General features: G+C 40.6%; 1 protein-coding gene across 1 annotated transcript; it reads left to right on the forward strand.

Annotated features, from left to right (window-relative positions):
• Nucleotides 1-6,302: 6,302 nt before the first annotated feature.
• Nucleotides 6,303-16,333, forward strand: LOC311257255 (uncharacterized protein). The gene is made up of 6 exons (XM_084352791.1): nt 6,303-6,528; nt 9,430-9,866; nt 13,241-13,358; nt 14,155-14,266; nt 14,366-14,600; nt 15,693-16,333. Exons 2-6 carry the CDS (start codon nt 9,692-9,694, stop codon nt 15,857-15,859), a joined length of 807 nt encoding a protein of 268 aa, XP_084208917.1. The 5' UTR covers nt 6,303-6,528; nt 9,430-9,691; the 3' UTR covers nt 15,860-16,333.
• Nucleotides 16,334-21,349: the final 5,016 nt, after the last annotated feature.

Raw genomic sequence — 21,349 nt, forward strand, 5'->3', positions numbered from 1 at the left:
ACTTTAATGTCTGTATGTGAAGTAGGCTTTGGTACAAGAGCAAGGAGGTGATTAGCTTAGCCTAGCATAAAAAGTTAAAGCATAGGTAAACATTTCAGGCTATGTCCAATCTTGTTTTGTTCAAAGTTTGACAAAGAAACATGGAAATTACAGTTCATGGTTTTAAAGCAGCTACATGATGTAACTGGCTCATGGCATTGTTTCCCAGGAGATATGTAGTCTACACTATGTTAATTCCCCATAAACCACGAATGAATATTTTTTCCAGTTTTGGTTATATGTGGAATTAAAAAAAAAAAAACAAGATACATATCGATTAGTGATCTTCAGAGGTGCTAGTTGGTGTATTTGTGTCACACTGCTTATGTAATGTTGACAGTCGATGGCTGTCAGGTTGCTAATGCAAACCTGTGGATGTTACGTGGACAGCTGTTCAACGTAGATAGTTGTTGCCACCATTAAAACCAGCACTCCGTGATGTATTGCATTTGGGATAGGAGGTGCAGAAAGAGGCTGACATTTTAGATCTGGGGCACCATCAGTAAAGTAATGGCCTTGTTCCACAACATTTATCTTTCTCCGGTCTTGCATGAATGTCACACATTCTGTGAAAAAGAAAAAAAAGAAAGAAACATCATCACTACCGTCAGTATGGACATCATTATTTAGCTGCACGGCTATGTGTCGGACTCCAGTGATTCCCTTGACTACCTCATCAGCATTCATTACACTGAAGAGGAGGGGGACACGACATGTCAGCACTTGTGCGTGTGTGGAAACGTGCCAGTATGTGTGTGTGTGTGTGTGTGTGTGTGTGTGTGTGTGTGTGTGTGTGTGTGTGTGTGTGAATCTCATCTGGGTCATTATATCCACAGGCATGAAAAAGCGGGTTACAATGACACACATCCCTCCACGTGACGGAGGCAAATAGAGAGGGGGAGGGTCCTCATTTGAGCATCAGTCACTTCCACCTGTGACCACTTGTCCTTAATACTGAGCCAGAATTTAACAGAAGAGAGGGTGTGAGTGTGTGTGTGTGTGTGATAGCGAGTACCACTTTCAATCCATCCTTATTTGCTCTGAGGAAAATGGAATTGGCCATGAAGGATTGATTTTCACCAGAACTGCACAAAATCTCCCCGGAGAAACGAGAAAGAGTGTACAGACACAAACATCTTGAAGGGCTGCATGAGGAACCCATAGTGTGTTTATGTTTGTTCACATGTGTGCGTGTGTGTGTGCGTGCGTGAGAGGAAGCGGAAACACTGGCGACCTTGCCAACGTGGTGACAGAATGCAGCATGTGTGTTAAAGTGTGTGTGGTGTGCGCGTGTGCCAACTATCAGTTTGCTGGGCAGCCAGGTCAACAGACAGAGGGTCGCCATAGCAACAGGCCCACACTGTGCCAAGCTGTAAAAATGATGGTTGAACAAAAAAACTGGATGTGCGTGTCTCTGGAATCAGCGTGTTGTTCCACAGGTGGTCCATGAGTGTTTCCCTCTGAAGAGCTGACATACTGTATGACATTTGAAGGATGTAATTATAGTATGTGAACAACCTCAAAGCAGAATACGATCACAGTTCTCATGTATGCTGAGCATTAAAGGTCCAGTTTGTCGGATTTGATGGTATCAAGTGAACACCCTTCGCCTCACCCTCCCCTACAGTGAAAATGCAATGCAGCTCTATGGAGCTTTTTAGCATCTTTCAGCTCATTGTTTTGATTTCACGGCCTGCAATTTTTCTATTTTGGTTTACTTTCACAGCTCTCATCAAGCTTGTTTTCTTCCGCAGCTATTTTTACCTAAAATTCTTTAAAAATCCACTGAAAGTATGCTACCTGCCTCGCACAAAACAGAAGACAGACAATGTTAGAGACTCCCTGATGAACGTAGCGGAGCATTAAGCAGCTAAAGAGCCAGATTGTTCCTTTGGGAGAAATTGCGGACCAAAACAGAGCTTAAAGTAGTGTAAATTATTATTGGACGTACATTTGCCAGGTGGCCAGATATGTGACTGCGGATGTGTAAATAACGGTTTATATTTTATGCATTCACTGCATAACTGTATGCATTAATGATTTGTACATGTTTAGCCTATGGAAGCCGAGAACAGCTGTGCTCACAATATTTTTTAATACCACTATCTTGACATCATGAGTTAACAATTTCATTATCTCAATAAAACAAGATAATGCATGACTGTATTGGCTTCCATAGTCTACAGCTTCTTCCACTATCCCTCATAGCCAGAAAAATCAATGAATGCTGCTTTAACTGTTGTAGGCTGCTCATTTGTTTTGCCAGTAATTTTACTTTATTCAGCCATGTAATCAGTGAACCAGCTCCCCTGATGATACCCACACAAAATACCTAAATTCCAATCCAAATAAAACCTGGTTACAGTAAAATGTTTCTTAAATATACAGTAATTCAGGAACATCGCCACATTCATATACACACTGGATGCTTATTTTTCTGCTTGTACCTGATGAAAGTAATGATGTTCAAGTCAGCTGAAAGCGCTCTCAAACTCATCATGCAAATTGTGTAGAAGCAGTCAACATACGGTATCATTACATCGACCACCCAAGGGTGTGTGCAGCAGCGCAGCTTGTTCTGTCAGTTACATCACTTTGGGGACTAAAGCACTACTTTCTTTGCCGTCTGTTTAACCACATACATCCCTCATGCGGATCCATGCTAATGCACATCCTCCTCACAGAACAGGCTCCATGTCAACGGGGCCCATGCATTAAACATGGGGCGGCTGAGGGGAGAACATACTAGAATACCAATAATTTTACCATGGAAAGTCTGCCTGAGCACAACGAGGCCCCCAAAAGCTGATGGGAAGTGGAATCCTGAGGTTAAAAGACAAAGTGCTGTTGATGTCACTTAAGACAGAGTTATTCTAGTCTTTGTGTTGTATTTAGCTATACAGTAAGTCAAAATCAGCATATGGATGCACTGCAACAAGATAGATTATGCAGATTTGGTCTCAGCAGACAACAGAGACTTATTGGATGCCTCTGCTTGATTTCTGTTTTTTGATGCACGTTCAATATCTGAGGCCAAAGGTTAAAAATGTTGTTGACTGTGCATTTTTGGTGAATGTCACCCAAAATGGACTGAAGAGCAGGGCTGGATTAACCTGCTCGGGGCTTAAAGTTGAGCAATAAAAGCCAAATAAGACAGCATTTAAAGGAATAGTTCAACCTTAATATATACATGTATATATATATAGTAAATATAGTAAAACACAGTGTTGTATGAAGCACCTAAAAATCAAACTTCAGTAAAAGTAGCGATATCCTTTTAAAATATTACTTTGGTAAAAGTGAAAGTCACTTATACAAATATTACTTGTGTCAAAAAAAGTACAAATACAAGTATTATACATATGTTTACATGTATGCATATACTGTATACTATGGGTCGATCAAATACCGGCCTGGTCAATTATCTGAAAAGTAACAAGTAACTAAAGTTATTAAATGAATGTGGTTGAGTAAAAAGTACCATATTTTCCTCCAAAATGTAGCGGAGTGTAAAGTAGCAGAAAATGGAAATACTCAAGTACCTCAAAATTTTACTAAAGTACAGCATTTGAGTAAGTGTACTTAGTCACTGGTTATATGAATAAATATTAAAGTAAATACAGAAACATTTTTTAAAATAATAAATTCATAAATGAAACGTGAAATTAAATGGGAAAGTAAATAGTTGAATAGTTGAACACTTTAACCAGCAAATGTAACAATGAGGTCAATATGAGCATTTCTGACTTACAGAGCACTATTTGTGCTATATAATATTTTTTATCTAGATAACTATTCTTTCTGTCACACTATACTTTCATTCACAAGACATGAGTGCAACATTACTGTTTCCCAGAGTGTTCAAGCTGTTCGGAACTGTTTACACACTGAGAATAAATTATTGTATTATATTTCTGCTTTATTTTGTAGTGTAACTATGAACATCTTCTGCCTTAAAGCATTGAGATCCTTATTGACTTTCTATTTCCCCTTCCTCCAGCAGAGGGTGCTGTTCCTGTATAATTACCATTTGAACGTGACCACATGTCCACTTCTCTCCACGTGGATTCAGATAACAATGTGCTGATATTAACTGCTGGGACTTTCCCAAGGTGTGCGCCAAAGGTAAGTGGAAGTCATACAAGGATGTGGATATTTTCCGTGTGGTAAAAACACTAATCATTCCTGTTAATTGTTGCTACTTAAATTTAAAAGGTGTGTCCCAGGGTCTGATTAGAGGAATGATTGCTTTATGTGCACACACATCCACCACACTGAGCAGGTGCATAATAAACCAAGAGCAGGCAGGTGTACACAAACACCCAGATAGCCTATCATAAACTAACCAAGAAAGTCTCGTGCTGGTATGATGGAGGTGATTATGTTTCACCTCCAAGTCTTCTGCCTCATGTAGATCACTGTTATTGTTTTCGCTTACAGACCTGACCTTGACCCAAGAGGGAAAGAGGTGGACAAGAGATTGTGTGTTTTCTTGTGTTTGCATGCTCTTACTTTTATCTTTTTGTCCCACAATATTAAGACAAGGACAAAAAAAAAAAAAAGCTTTCTGTAAATCTGGGTTATTCCTGAACAAAAGGTGAGGTTGAGGGCTGTGGTTACGCCTGGGTTGTATGGTTATGTCTACTGAGGTTTTAATTAAATTGTTACTATGTTTAGATTTTAAGAATGATTTAAGATGGTAATTGACTCCAAAAACTAAATCTTGGTTCTTACAAAACAGTCAGAGTTGTGTATATTCACGTCTGTGTGTCTGTGTGTAGACTTTGAGCTCTGTGCCCTGATACCAGTGACAAACAGACGGGTGTCTGGTATCACTGAAACACTGGTTTTGCTGGAAACCCGACTGTTGACCGATGACAGCTGTGGTTTCATTTTGCGTAAGTGTGGTGGGGGTTTGGGGTAAATCTCACTGAACTGATGGCATCTTGTTGGTTTCAATCCAACTGAAACAGCATTTTCCTAAGAAAAAACTCTGCAACTTGGTACTAATTATAAAGAAAGCCTAAAACAGTGAAACCTGAAGATTCAGGTAGTCAAGCAAATAAATAGCAAATAAATGTTAAGATTAGGTATTTTTATCATTGATTAAGCTGCCAATTATTTCCATTATTAATCATTAGTCATTTAGTCTATAGAAAGTCAAAAAAAATGTTAGAAATGGTCGTCACAATTTCCCAGACGCACACAATGACATCATCAAACTACTTACTTTGTCCAACCAACAGTCCAAAACCCAAAGAAATGTGTAGTGAGAGTTCTCATACCCTTGACTCAAAGTATGCATATCCATGCATTATCTGGAGGGGAAAACAATGACTTGAGTGGTGTCTAAAATGCTTTTATATTTGACCCATGAGCACACTTTATAGTCCTCTATATAGGACTCCCTGGTTAGTGAGTAGTGAATGAGTGGGTGATTTCAGACACAACCTTGGTTTTGGCTGTTCAGCTGTACACACACAGTCTTGTCATGTGCACTGCAAACATTAAGTAACTTCTGAGCCAAAGAAAGAAAACACAATTCCAGTGAAGAAGGAGCAGCTAATATTTACAACACGATTTCATTTACTGTAATCTCTCCCAGTTGGCCACACCCCCATTGTTTTGGCAGGTCAGTAAAAACCAGGAGACAGGTTAGTCATCCACACGTCAACTGTATACACTTGTATTAGCTATAATTACTCACAGACATGTGACTGACATTTACACCACCCGACTGGACTGGTCTGGTTTGGCACCATGGGAGTGCAGCGGCCGCAATAAGAGTGTCAACAACCTGTTGACGGAAAATACCCGTGTGGAATAAATATCCCGATTCCTTCCTGCACATGTGGTGTTGTGATTAATGCTTTCACACAAAGCCAGCAGGACTTCCTGGCGGAAGAAAAAGAAAGAAGCGGGGTAAACAGAGCTATGCGGAGACTGTCAGATCACATTAAAACAGTCAATTCAGAAAAAAGGGCTGTGAATCGCTCCCATTTCCCATGCTGCTACATAGGAAAAGGTTACAGTGTCTGTCAGGGGAAATTAAATTCATTGCGTCCTTGAATGTTACTAAATGTCACAAGGGAGCAGATTAGAAACATTGAACTATGAAGTTATTTATAGCAATGTCTCAATGGGGAAACATTTCTACTTGATAATATTTAACCCACTGCTGTTATGTTATTTCTTTGTGGCACGGCAGGAATGTAAATGAGAGAGGAGAGGTGAAGGAGAGAGGAGGAGGGAGGAGAGACAAGGATGAATGCAGTGATGTCAGCCCGTCCCACTCCTATTCAGTACAAATGCAGCAGAGCAGGGCTGAGCCGGCATACCACTGCTGCTGACGACTGACCTGATCCCACACACATACACACACACAAAGGCTTACACACTCTCACGTCACACACACTCATCATACCACACTCACAGAGGCGCTGGAGCTCAGAGCAGCGCTGGGAGATGCTACCGGCTGGCAACCACTGAGTAAGTTCCCTCCTCTGTGCTCTTCTTTCTTTCTCTCTCTGCCTGTTCTCTGCCGTGATTGCCATTCTGCGGCCCGCCTGAGTTCATTTATCTCTCACACTCTCCTCTGTCGCTGTGAAATGGCCAGTGTTTCCTCACACTGAGAGACTTTTCAAACTTTTCTCTCAGTATGCCGCGCACATACCTTACTCTCCTCTCCCGGCCTTTCTCTCTTTTCTCTGCATGTGAGCGGAGACAGAAGCAAATCCCGGACCTATTTGCATGTTGGCGCAGAGCCAGACCTGAATGCCTTTATATTTGAATAACAGAGCTGAGCGTGTGGATGTTAATCCGCTATATTCTCATTTTGTCCCTGTGTGATTTTCTGAGGTGTCTGTGTGGGCTGTTTTTGTCCCTGACTAGTTTGACATGTTTACATCTTGATTTGAATATTTCTTTTGTGCTGGATTCAGATGTGCACAGTTAATTAGATGTTATGAGCTGTTATGCAGGCAAAGACTGCCCTGAGGTGATTCTTTTAGAGGAAAACTGAGCAATTTGCCTTTGAGTTCACTCTTTGGTAGTAAATCTTCAGGTCAGGTCCAGTTTATTTGCACTGCTCTTAATCACGGAGTCGTAAAGGGCTTCCCAACTTCTACATGATGAAACAATGAATGAAAACACACCCCTCGTCAATCTTTAGAGAATGGCCACTCACATGGACCAGACAATGGATCACAAAAGCCTCACTTGGAAAAACTATTGAAAGAGGCTTGAAAGTACAGATTAATGAATGAATGGATTGTGGTTCTTCGACTAATGATGCAGCTAAAACAAATGAATTGAAACTACACCGAGCTTAGAGTTTGGCCAAAGTTTTATTACTTACATAAGAAGATTAGAAACAGAGAACCTGGTGCCTAGTTCAGAGATTTATGAGCCGCTGTGTTTTCAATACCACTACATAATTCATTCTTAGTACTGTTTTATGTATTTAATGCAAGATGCTCCCTCCAGGTTCTTTGAACCTCTGAAAGGGGCTATATGTAACAATTTGTAACAATTTACATGTATTAAAGGGGCGCTATGTAGTCTTGTAGAAGAAATTCAAACTCAGAATCTTAATATTTACAATATTAATGAGGTAATAACACAAACTCAGAAATATTTATTTTTTCGATAACCGAATAAACAAGCTGTTGAACACTGTTTGAAGCTAGAGAGGTGGCAGGGTCCGCCAAATGTAAACAAAGTAAAACAGAATGAAATTGTGTGCCATTAGCTAGTTAGCTCATTTAGCCGTGCAGCTAGTGGTTCGAATTGTAAGCTTGGAGCACCGGGGAGTGTTGGTGCTCAAAACGCTAGCACAGGAGCTTTGGACCAGGACGGGCCGGGCGAGCCAGTTAGCATGGTTACTTCAATAGATATCTCCTCAACATAATACATTAACATCAGAACGTCAAAACACTTATTTCTTAACATTCTGTTGATAATTTTAGTTAATTTTTGAATGTTTTTATCTAAAAGTCTTATATTACACCTTTAATGCTGCTGGACTGTGGATTTATTTGTGAAGGACTCCGGTCAGATTTTCCGAGATAGTCCAAAGGATGTGACTTTATGCACGATCTCCAGTGCCTCGTCTCAGAGCCCCTTTAAAGGGATAGTTTGACATTTTGGGAAATCTGCTTATTTGCTTTACTGGCAATGCTAATGTTCATGTCTGTACGGTAAATATAATATTACAACAAGGTTGACAATTAGCTTAGCTTAGCATAAGGGCTGGCTGGTATGTGCTGTTTTCCAGTCTTTATGCTAAGCTAAGATAATCTGTCACTTCATATTTAGTATAAAGACATGAGAGTAGTATCAATCTTCACACGTGACTCGTCAAGAAACCTAAAGAGTGTGTTTTTCCCAACATGACAAACCTTTGCATGATAAAAGAAAAGCCTCTGCTCTGAATTAGCTCTTAGAGGCAGAAAATAATTGTTATACTCAGTTTAGCTGAAACCATAGAATTATTCAGGTGCATGTCTGGTGTATGAGGTTTGTGTAATGTTATGGTTCAACATCAGACACACCTGAAACTCTAACAGTCACATTTATGGCTTTATTGTAATATCAGACCACCCCACAAGTGCAGATTGGTGGACTGTTATCACAGAAACAAACCTCATTGGTTCTCCCTCCGTGACTTCCTGTTTCAAATCTTTCAAAAGTGTTTACAGTACAGGGCGGCGACCGCTTTTATACAGTGTGTTTACACACAGTTTAAGGTGAAGGTTGTTTTCTGGGATTTTATTCCTGAGGACTTCCTGAATGAGTTATAACTAACTGGAGCGGGCTGATGTCTATCTCTGTCACGTGTGTTGATAAGGTGCTGAAAACACTGAGAGGTGTGTGTGTGTGTGTGTGTGTGTGTGTGTGTGTGTGTGTGTGTGTGTGTGTGTGTGAGAAAGAGAGAGAGAGAGAGAGAAAGAGACAAGATTAATGTAAAAATGACTATGGCTGTCTTTTGCTCTCTATCTGTGTCTGTTGCCCCGAGATAGCATGCAGTCATTAACGCCCTATGTGTGTGTGTGTGTGTGTGTGTGTGTGTGTGTGTGTGTGTGCTGACATACTGAACCTGCCCCTGTTTGCCTGTCAGTGTTTGAAAGCACAGTGGCATTCTCGCTGCCTACTGTATGCAGAGTAAACACTGCATGCACACACATCAACACACACACACACACACACACACACACACACACACACACACACACACACACACTAAATTTGGCATTGTGGCTTATTTGCTTTGGGCCTATTGTGTTCTGCCAGCCAGAACAGGATTGAATGGAGGGGAACAAAACAATACAGTAGATATAATCTCTCTCTCTCTCTCTCTCTCTCTCTCTCTCTCTGTAAAAACCACAACAGGAACCTTCAGAGTTCAGTCGATCCGGACACACAGAGCCTTCACCCCCAGAGAGCCTGACCGAGGAGAAGCACTCGACAAAAGGACACTAAAGTGACCTCCAGCAGTTAGACTGCACCTGATCCCACATCCTTCAAAGAACAGGGAACCTGACTCTGGAGCAGGAAAAAGGAGCGCTCATACCCCACTGCTGAAACACGACCCATTGGACCGAGAGGCAGAGGGGCTGACAGTCGTCTCTGGCACCAGGGGGAAAGAGGCAAGATGCTGGCTAAAATCCTCGAAGACATGTGGGTGGACCCCGAGGTGCTGGAGGCCCTCAGCGAGGAGCAGAAGAGGATCCTCTTCTTGAAGATGAGAGAGGAGCAGGTACGCCGCTGGAGAGAGCGGGAGGAGAGGGAGGAGAGGGAAGGAAGAGACGACAACAGGCCAAAGAAAGGTAGAGTGACACACCGGCTGTATTGTACTGGTTACACTGTGGGAAAGTCCTGTACACAAGAACTCAAATGTGTCATTCCATTACACAACAGTCCAAACTAAAGTGGCAACATAGTTTTGTAGCAGGAAGGAATGAGGTTTCTGGGAAATGTGGCCCAGTAACATAACTCTGATGTGAGTTAATCATAGTAGCTTCTCTTACATGGCGTCATTTCTTTAAAACACCAGGATGTCACAACTAATGTGACAATGATGTACTGACACAATGACAGACTGCATTTACAGATATCTGTACCTTGAATCAAACATTTATTTACATACATATTATATACACATATTTTACATACATTTATTCAACATGCAAATATTTAAGACTTAAGTACATTAAGATCTGGCACCTTTAAAGCAGTCTTTGGGAAATGTGTTTTTTTTGCTTCCTTGCCATGACTTAGATTAGAAGACTAATACAACTCTCATATATGTCCAAAAAGTAATGATAAAATTAAGGCTTCATTCTGCAGCTGGTTAGCGTTGGCTTTAGCATAAAGACTGCAAATGGGCAAACAGCTAGCTTAGCTCAGTCTGAGGTAATAAAATCCAGCAATCTCACCGGCACCTCTAAAGCTCACCAATGAACACATTGTACCTGCAACCTGTACAAAAAGAAAAAAGTTTTTCAGGGGTATTTGCCAAACTGTTTCTTGAGTATGTGCAGTGACTTCCTGGAGTTTCTGTGATAAAGCCAGGCTAGCTGTTTGCCTGTTTCCAGTCTTTAGGCTAAGCTAAGATAACCAGCTGCAGCTTCATATTGACTGAACAGATATGATAGTGGCATTGATCTTCTCGTAACTCTCAACAATAAGGCGAATAAGTGTATTTTCCTATGTTCAACTATTTCTTTCATCTTAGTTTCCTACTATGTTTAGTGTCAGGGTTATAGCTATGAGACATTGTGTCGTGTGTCTGGGAGTTTTTATTGGGATTTAGTGACCTAAAGAAAAGTTTACATCACGTGACTGAACACAAATTACACGTGGAGAGTTTTGTCCGCTGATTGTGACATTTTTAGATTAAATTAGATTCTTTGTAGACACATTTAATTTATCTCCCACTGGGAATTACGTTCTGGTTGTAAGGAAGAAATCTGATTTAACAGTGAAATATGTGAATAATAATAATAATAATAATAATAAAGGAATATCCACCTTATTCCAAGCCCCCGTGATACCTTGCCCGAAACTGGCCTTTTTCATGGTAACAGGATGCTAATAGTTGTCAGCTAATGTTTCTAAAGCCTTGAAGGTGTTAATAGTTTCCTTTGTTACCAACACTAGCTCAGCTGAGCACCAGAGGTATCACTCATAATGGTTTCCTCTGTAACCTCCCCCAGTGACCTTCCCAGAAAACTTGTGGATACGATCGTTTGAAATGAAAAATCCCTACAAATTCTGGTTTCTTGTAAAAAAAAACAACTTTGTTTTGTCAGCAAGTTTAGTTAATTACAATTATTACTATTTCTTTCACTTATTTTCATGTAGTCTAGCTGGCAGCAACTTTTTGTGCGCTTCAACACACATACGTGTTTTAGTGTCCATATAATTGTACTTTCAAGCCTTTTTACAAGTCATTAATGTTAAACTCTGAGTGCACATGATACACAAGCTGTGTAGTAACACCCTCTCAGTTTACCAATCTGATTAATGTGTTTAAATTACACCCACACTAATCTTTTCACTGCCCAGTCTGGCTTCCTACGCTCTACCTGTCCGTCTTACTCATTTACCTGACTCACTGAGACCCTATATCACCTGCCCCGGTTCTGCTGCACAATGAGAGTGTGTGTGTAAGACTGTGTGAGTGTGTGTGTGACAGACAGCCTCTATCAGCGCCGGTCGAATCGTTCTATGGGCTGAAAGCTGAATAAGATTGAGTAAGCCCTGTGGTTTTGGGCGTCGCCACGCTTTAAACCATGTATTAAGTTACCGTCTTTGTTTACCCAATCTCTGCCGTGTCACCTGAGAGGTGATCGAGTGTGTGTTTTTGTCTGTGCATATGTGTTACACAACATACAATCCAGTTCGGCATCTTTTAGTCTTTGTCCGCTGTGCTGCTGCCAGGAAAGACAGTCATTACGCGTACATAAAGGCCTATAAACGTCACGTTTAATTACCTGTGAGCAACTATTGTGCCGCATTTCTGCTTTAGTTGTGGGCGCGGTGGCAATAAAGACAATAAACCTCAGTGCTGTAATGGAAATCAGCTCTATGTCTGTCTATTAATCACAGCGATAAGTCAGTGAGGTGAGCATAAGACAGAGCGTGACTTATAAGAGTGTTGGTCTTCGGTCAGGTGACATCAGACTGAGACGTCCACACAATGTACCCTCATGTGCTCGGTGACTGTACGCAAACACAGGACATTATAAACAGAAACAGAGCTGCCTTTGTTCACTGTGAGGAGGTGATTGTCTCTGTTGACTCCTACAGTATCAGCTATTTGAGCCTGTTGTGACTTTAAAGGGTAAATCTGTGTTGATTTTCAATTGCTGCGGTACAGCTCTCTGAAGATTTGAATTTCTGAGCCACACCCCCGTCAGTGACGTCATGGCAGGAAGGTGTTTCACCTTTATCAAGTAGCGTCTTGTCATGGAAAACACCTGTTATCACACGCTGGGGTTTATTTCTGTCGACTGTGTCACGATGAGGTAACAACAAAAACTACAAAAGGGTGGAATAAAAGGGTGTTGTGTGTGGAAGTTGTGACGTGAAAAAAACAATAATCCACTCCGTTATTACGTTGTCATTTATTTATAATCAATCACAGCTATTAGAAATATAAATTGATATTAGTATTGGTATAATATATGAAAGATTTGTGCTGCTTATTTCAGCCTCTGCAGCGTGTTAATAAGCTAAATAGCAAGATAACAAGATGTCTGATGGTTTCTAATTCAAACTTTAAAGGGAGTTTCCATCAGACTGCCTCAGGTCAGTTTCATGTAGCCCTCCCTGCGAACAGACGGGAATGAGGTCACTGCTCACTACTGTTTTCCTCCCCTTTTCCATTATGTAAACACAGTTTATCAATATTCTGCTCTGATTAATGTTTTTGCAATGAGACAATGAATGTGCTCCAATAAAAAGACAATAAAAAGAGAGTGAATGAGCACAAATCAGTAAGAGAGGACAAACTCCACTGCTGTTTGTGAAGCTTCCCAGCTCTACACTGATATGACAGCACCCTCTTCTGGATAAAAGCCAGAATAACAACTCATGAGAAGACTGCTTTTATCAGACTGTGCTGAGGGATGAGAATATATCTGCGGCACAGCTTACCCATAATTTCTTTTTTTCCTATCTTTTCTTTCTCCTCCAGTTTACAGTAAACATGTGAGCTGGCTGCTCGGACGGGACGGAGACGTGAGTGTCAGCGTGATCGGGGAGGTGGACGAGTTCAGGTCCTCCAAACTCCTCCAGAGCCTCATGAACACCAGGTAGAAACAAAAAAAGCAAAGAGTAAAATAAAAAATAAAAAGTATAAATGTCACCTCAAATTAGAGATTGGTTGATTTTGGCTTTTTGGCATCAGATGTAATATGAGGAGGAAGTGTAAAAGGAGACTCTTTAAGTATATTGTTATTGTCTTCCATAGTCACGGAGCCGTGTAGTTCAAGGGAAGGTTGAAGACAACAAAGTGCAGTTGATTTAATTAATGTGAAAAATGAGTGACTATTTGTTTAACAAAAAATGCAAAGCATAAACAAAATTTAGCATCTCCATCACGTCCATCGGTCACGTGGATTTCAGAGAAAATCTCAATCATGTGCTTTAATTTAATCAGGTTTTCCAAAAGACTTTGATGGAAGCGACAACATTCAGACTCTCTTATATTTGACATTTAACATTTACAACCAAATAAATTTAAAAAATGATCAACTTATTAGGCTATCAACTGGCTTTCTATTAACTTAGATTCACTGTAAGGTAAAAATATTTTCCTGTTTTCGAGCTATGGACTGACAGCTTTGAGCTCATTCAGCAGTAAAACTTGTGTCTCAGCCAACATCCTCATTTTTCTGCCACCTTAACGAGGCCTTCAGTCCCTTCAACAGATGACATAACTCTGTCTTTGATAAGATGAACAGTGAACCAAAGAGTTTCAGTCAGCGAGACGTCTCCTCGTCCCAATTGGATTATAGGGGTTATATGCCTTATGACTAAGTGGAGAATTGATTCAAAGGTTAGTTTCGGCTGTCTGCGGGACTGAAAATGGACGTCTTTGTCTTCCAGAGTGCGCAGTGATAATATGAATGGCATCCAGACATCCGACTTGGTGCCAGGAAGAGAGGCCCGGCAGCTCGGCTTTAAAGAAGACATCCAGCTGTCCCTCACAGATGTTAGCGTGAGTTCACGTGTTTGTGTGTGGGTTTTGAAGTTCAGATGAAAGCTAAGATGAATATCAGAGTCTCACCATCGAGTTGTGTCCCGCTCACGTACACAGGATGAGCCGGCTTCACTCAGTGGCCAGTCATCTGAGGAGGACATAGACTCCTGCAGCGCTGATGACGACCTGAAGGACCCTGCCGAGGACAGCGACTGTGAATCAGGCGGTAGCTTGGACAACCACGGCGACTGGGCTCCTCTCTACAGGTCCCATCTTAGTAACCGCGGCAACCAGCTGCCACTCAAAGCCCAGCAGCAGTCAGACACAGAAAGGGTTGGCCTAGAGGACAGAGGTAAGAAAACAAGAGGGGGAGAGAAACCTGGTGTGTGTGTGTGTGTGTGTGTGTTTTTTTAACTGTTTCTGATAATTATTTACTAATTCTAATTAGATATGCGATAATGTAAAAATGCTTAAATACAAGTAATAAACAGATGTATAGTGTGGATAAGTTACTTTAAAAAATTAACGCTAAAAAATCAAATATATACAAAATGAGTCATGAAGAAAAAACAAAAATAAAGGTACTAAATACTATAAACACCAAAAAAATGTGTTCTTAATACAGAACAGCCTCTGTCATTTTATCAATGTTATAATGTGTTGTACTAAATAATATTATATATAGTTTATTATTGGATTATTGGATTGCATTCTGTGTGATGTGTAATCACCTACCTGCATATCGTCATGGTCCAGTGAAACCATGTGTTTATTCTAAGTTTATTTTTCAGAGGCTTAATGTCATTCATGGGTTGAAAAAGGGGTCTGTTTGTCAATTGACACCTGAATTGAGTTGAGATCAGTGGAGCTGCATTGTGGGTAATGTAAAAAAGGCAATATATCAGGTTCTTCTGATCACTGTTCATCTTAAATCTGACAGTGTTATAGTAAGATCTTAAGACTAAGTTATGAGCAAATTAGACTCAGATTTCACCTCAGGAAGAACACTGGCTCAAACTAAAACTGTCCTGATGTACTGGTCTGGATCGAGGCACATGTCTCGGTCCTCCTTGCCAGTAGGGGACCCAGACAGAGCGCAAAGGAACATCAACTACCTACATTTAGTGATGTTTAACGTATATTTTTAAAAGCTAAAAAAAATACATCTCCAATCAAAAACTTTATTTCAACGTTCATATTTTTATGTTTTGCAAAAAAAGACCCAGTGTAATGAATTTATTCAATGTGGCGCTGCTGATGTAGGCTAATGGCTCACTTTTCCACAGCTAGCTAGTGCTTTTTTTGTTGACGTACTTTTGATAATAACAAACTATCATTCAGTCACTGATTGACCAAAATCTAGTGAACATCATCACAATGTTTGAACGTCTGGGTGGTGACATAGCTTTTGTAAATCAACTCTGCTCCTCTCTCGTCTTCTCAGAGATCGTGTGTTGTGAAGAGAAGAAGTCCGAGTATGGAGGCCGGGTGGCGCAGATCAGGAAGACGTTCACAGATGATCATCACAGCACATCACGTGCCTACAGCAAACCTCCTTTACCTGCCAAACCTGCACACCTACAGAGAGGAAGCACACCTTTGATCCACTAGGAGTGAAAGGTGTCTCCACCCTGATGCAAGACTTTACTTGACCCCAAACAGGCAAAGTGAACTAAGTGTAATGAGCCATGTCGGAAAATAATGGCTCAGTCCAACACCGAGGCCTCATACATATGAAGAAGAGGATCCTTACTTGAACCTGAGCCGTGCACTTTGTTAGGCCTCGACAGACAGAGAAACGTCTAGGGGTGGAGAGAGAGAAAGACTTGAAAGCTTTTCAACTGAAGTCCACCTGAATGATAAAAACGAAGCAGCTTTGATGTAGTTCAAATATGCTCACAGAGCTCCTGTGATTGACAGGCGGCCGCAGAGAGAGACATCCAGAGAGACACGGAGTGTTGACTACAGGTGAAGAAACAGCGGTTCACTTGTTCAATGAGTGTTGATGAGGTTTTATCATTCAGATGTCATAAGCAGAGTGAGAACTGAAACATTTATCTGATATAAATCATATCCAGGTGCTGTCATGTTGTGTTCAAAAGCCTGTGTTCAAACTGTTTTAAATGTAGTCCATGTAACATGTCACTGTGCTGTTGTAGCTACTTTGACAACAACATCTTCATCCAGCTTATCAGCAGCAATCACAATGGTGCAGGGGATAAAATAAAAGGACTGATTCTATGGTAAATGGTAAACAGACTGTATCTATCTAGTGCCTTTATCCTAAGACAACATCTCTTCAACAACGTTTTAAATCCTTCATCTGTGAGCACACATCAGCACTGATGAGCGCTGACTGACTCATCAGGAGCAGCCAGTGAGCTACTGTGAGCCCCACATGTGTAGAAGTGTCTGTTTGTATGTGGATGATTTGGCGAGATCTTTGGGAATCACAGAGCGGACCTACAGTGCAGTTTGATAATGTTAATAAGAAACAATAAGTATGAGGTTAACCACTGATACGTAAATTATTAAATCACAAATGTTTCACTCTTAAACAACTGAGAAATCTGCCTTTTGGATGAATATTTACAGATAATGTGCCGGTAGTGATATTGAGTCTGAAGACTGTTTAATATTGCTGTTTAATTAAACTATTCAAGTGTAAATTCTATCACGATTTTAAATAAAACACACAAAATAAGGCGAAATCTGAAAAGGCAGAAGTTACCCATTGGCACAGAACGTTCACTGGAGTGGACAGATGTATTTTCAGTCACAGAAAAAAAAAATTCTTAACATTTAGACTTACAGTTGAAAATATTTTTTTTATCTGTCTGGTTAACAGTTATTCCAGACGTACTCGGTTTACCTTTACTATAAAGGCTTCCAAATATCTGTCCCATGTAGTGGACACCATGCATGAGGGGTTAAATGGCTGACTAATATTAAGGGTGTTTACATTTACAGGAACTAAAATACTTTAGCTCTTTCTATTATCTGTTATATTTATAATATAAATAGTAAATAGTCCAGACTGATGCATCTCAACTACTATTGGATCGATTACCATGAAACTTCATGGTCAGATGTTCATGGTCCCCAGTGGATGACTCCTACTGACTTTGTTGATCCCCTGGCTTTTACTTCATGGAGTGCTATAGCACCACCCTCTGGTCCAATACTTTAGTTTATGACCGAATACCTCCTGACGTTCCCGTCAGCCTCTGCTGTACTTTGTGATTAGTGCTAATTAGCAATTAGCAATCCAACATGCTTAACAAGGACGTGGACAAAAGAAAACTTAACCTACAAAATATCAACACATTAGCACAGTCACTGTGAGCATGCTAGCAAGCAACAATAGCATTTAGCTCAATTGTATAGCTCTTATACAGCCTCACAGAGCTGCTAGCATGCATGTAGTGAAGTGTAGTGTATTTTATAGGACCAAAAGTCATTTTATAGATTAAGAAAAACTTTAAAAGAGGTTATTAGTTGTTTATTAGTTAGTTATTTAAAGGAATATTTACACAAAAATTCAAATTGAGTCATCGTCTATTCAGCCTCATGCTGATGGAAAGTCCGGTGAAGTTTCGTAGTCAAAACAACTGAAGTAGATGGGGACTTGTTTTAAAACGTAAAAAACAACAACAGAAATAAAATAAAATGGCTCCATACAGGTCGTCCAGCATGATCCAAGTCTCCTGAAGCCCAGAAATCCTAAATGATTCAAAAAGATGTTATTAACACCCTGGACATGCAGTCAAGCTCCTGCATCCACATCAGACGGCTGCATGCTAATGATGCGTAATTCACAGCATAAACAATTTAAAGCGTTTAATTGTTAATGTGAGCATAAAATTCAACCCAGGAATTGTGTACAGAGTTCAGTAAATGTTCTGCTTCTGAACATAAAAAGCAATGCATGCTAATGCTTTTAGCTTAGCAGCTTCAGTGAATAATTTGGCTTTTAAAAGGGCGCAAATAACGTCTTTTCACATGAATTTGGGCTCTCTGTGCATCCGAAGACAAGCCATATGGCGCCATTTTATGTTTTTTTGGGTTGTTTTTCAGCGTCTCCATTAACTTCAGTTGTTTAGGAGGATGCTGTGAACACTATTTTGCTGTGAAGCTTGAAAAATGTTTTGTGTACTACTAAACTTCATCTGTCTTTATATCGGCATGATGGTGAGAAGATAATGAATGAATTTTCACTTTTGCGTGAACTGATCCTTTAGTAAACAGTTATTTAAATGACCTTGCAGGTTAATACAATTAATTTACAATTCTCGTCACAAGGTCCAGAGCTTTTAGCCACATTTTACAACTGCATCATGTGACTGAAAGTCCAGGTCACATGATAAAAACCACACCATCTCCATGACAATTGATACAACTGATACTAAAATACATGGCTGAAAGCTCTGGAAACAGTGAGTGGACCTTGTAATGAGACTTTTTCTAACATCATATTTAATATTTGTTTGCACATCATTTGCATTCAGTCTCTGGATTCTCTGACACTCACAGATCAACAAACACTTCCATTGTTAACATCTTCACTCGCTGCTTGTTTCGGGGCCATCTTGCCTTCGGGCCAGTCTTGAGCTGAACACATGATCAGCTGGACTGAGGTCAGTTGACAGGACATGGTCAGGTGACAGACTTGGCTTGGCAGGAAAGTCACACTTTTTGGCCCTTAAAACCTGCTATGTTTAGGATGACTGAGCTGCATTGTCATGTAGCTGGAGGGACTGTGTGTAAAAAGAGCTCCAGTGCTGGTCAGCCAACAAGGATGTGAACACCCTCACACACTCCCACAGCACTGAGTCAGCACTTTAACCTCATGGTTATTGTTTAATTTAGATTCTGGTGTCCTGGAGAACGAACCTAAAAGAAATGAAAGGGTGTACCTGGACAAACAGGCTGCACTGTAGATCTGAAGGGACTTCAGATGGTGGAAGGGAAAATACTGAATCATTCTTGTCATATCATGTGTTAACATTAGTTATGCAACAGTACTTAATTTTTAAGGCTTGGAGTGTTTGAGCTGCAGTTACTTCCTACCTATTGGGTCACGTATTGTCTTTACTTGGTCACTAATTGTTTGCTGCTAAAACTCTGCTCCTACTCCTTTATGCTACCCTCTACATGTATTAGTATTTGCCTAATGAGTTTATATGTATTCTGTTGGCATAAATAGAACGAGTTGACGCAACTGAAAGACTGAATTGATCTTGTTTTTCGCATCTTCCACAGCTGGGTCTGTTCATATGGTTATAGCAGGCACTCAGTATGGGGGGGTTGCTGATAGGGGAGGACACACAGAGAACTTGTTGATGGTGGTCACTTACACAATGATTATCTATTCAGTGGGATGCGTCAGAAAACAGCCCATCAGAGATCAAACAACGAGCACAGAAAGCTGATTAGCATGTGGTTTAGACTGAGACAGAGGGCCAGACGCTCGGGGAGACAGAGAAAATGGGAGTCAGGTCACGGGGAAGCAACACGTCAGAGCCAACTCAATAAAGTTCTTCTTATTCCCTCGCCGCCTCCACACCGGCAGCCTCAGTGTGTGTGTGCTTCTGAGGGGAGAGCGTGCGTGTGTCTGTCCACCCATATATCTTGAGTCATGTGACTTGACACGAGCAGTCATGCACAGTGTGAAAAGCTCCGCTATATATAGTAGGACAGTGTTGGGTTTCCCAGCAAAGCATTGTAGGAGCCCAGTCGTCTTTGTCCCATTAGAAAGTGCATGTTGCTGCTTTGTAACGTCTCCGTCTGCACACAGTCGACTGGTGCTCCTGTTTATCCGTCCAGCCTGAGAGGACAAATTAGGACATGAGAAGCACTTCAGTTTGTCATCTTTGTGTTGACAAAGTGCCTGTAAGATAGTAAACTGCAAAGATTGCATCAAGGATACTGTATGTCTGAGACCAGTAAAGCATATCTCATTTTCTGAATGAAGAAGAGATGCACAATAACACCACAGTGATGGTGCTATTGTGTATCATTACATTTTAAACTAAAGGGCAATGGGTTTGTAATTTGTAACCTCGATGTTGGAGAGTTAATGTGTAATGTAACAAGACAAACAGTTTAAAGCATTTAACTGTTAATGTGAGCATAATATTCAAATCAGCAATTGTGCATTTGGCAAGTGTACAGAGTTTAGTAAATGTTCAACTTCAGAACATAAAAAGCAATATTAGTAATTACACAGCCTACTCTGTATGCAAAATATGTTGTGTCTTCGAAACCTGACCTCACAAACAAGCAACACTTGTCCTCTTACCCATAGTGCTATTCATCCATCTAGGTTGTTTTAGTGTGAGTTGCCGAGCCTTGGAGATACGGACAAGAGACTTGTGCTTGTGACATTGTGAGATGTAAACATTAATGGCGACCTCCTCTGCTGAGCCTTAACATTAGCTAGCTTAGTTGGCTAATGCTAGCTTTGAGCACCACAAGCTGAGTGCCTTCCAGTTCCATTATATTCCAGAGACGGCAGACGTCTCTACAGCCGATATCTCTAAAACTCAGCATCTCACACCAAAACAATCCACATGGATAGACAGCACTACAGGTATTTGTTGTGAACTGTCCGTTTAAATGGATTTTTACTGTGTGATCAACAACACACAGTGATGTTCAAAATAGAACCACAAACTGACTTGTAGTGCCTAGTATGCGTCACCATCCAGTCCTACATTTCCCAGAATGCAGTAAACAGCATCTTTGAGACAGGCCCTGAATGTAAATCCATGCTTCTAGTTCGTACTGCAGGCTCTCTGTTAATAATCTAGTCTTTTGACCATCAGAGTTATTTCCTCAGGCTTGACATAATTCATCTTTAGACACCAAAGTCTCAGTCTGAATGTTTTCAGATGCTGATAACTCATGACATGTCTTTTATGTGTAAAATTGGTGGAATTCCCCTTTAAATCGAGGACACGCCCCCCAACCTTTCTGTTTAGTGCGAATGTGGAACTATTAGTATGCTAAAACTGTAAACTAAAATGGTGGTAAACATCGTACCCGTTTAGCATCAGCATGTCACATTGTCATCGTGAGCATGTTAGCATGTTGACGTTA

The sequence above is a fragment of the Pagrus pagrus genome (genome assembly GCF_965226575.1).
Source record: "Pagrus pagrus genome assembly, chromosome: 5".
Taxonomy (NCBI): domain Eukaryota; kingdom Metazoa; phylum Chordata; class Actinopteri; order Spariformes; family Sparidae; genus Pagrus; species Pagrus pagrus.

Bases quoted from the DNA above. Each gene is read 5' to 3' on its own strand.
- LOC311257255 (XM_084352791.1), top strand. From the start codon at position 9,692: ATGCTGGCTAAAATCCTCGAAGACATGTGGGTGGACCCCGAGGTGCTG. The intron at 9,867-13,240 runs GTAGAGTGACAC...TTTCTCCTCCAG, and splicing joins CGACAACAGGCCAAAGAAAG to TTTACAGTAAACATGTGAGC. The intron at 14,601-15,692 runs GTAAGAAAACAA...TCGTCTTCTCAG, and splicing joins GGTTGGCCTAGAGGACAGAG to AGATCGTGTGTTGTGAAGAG.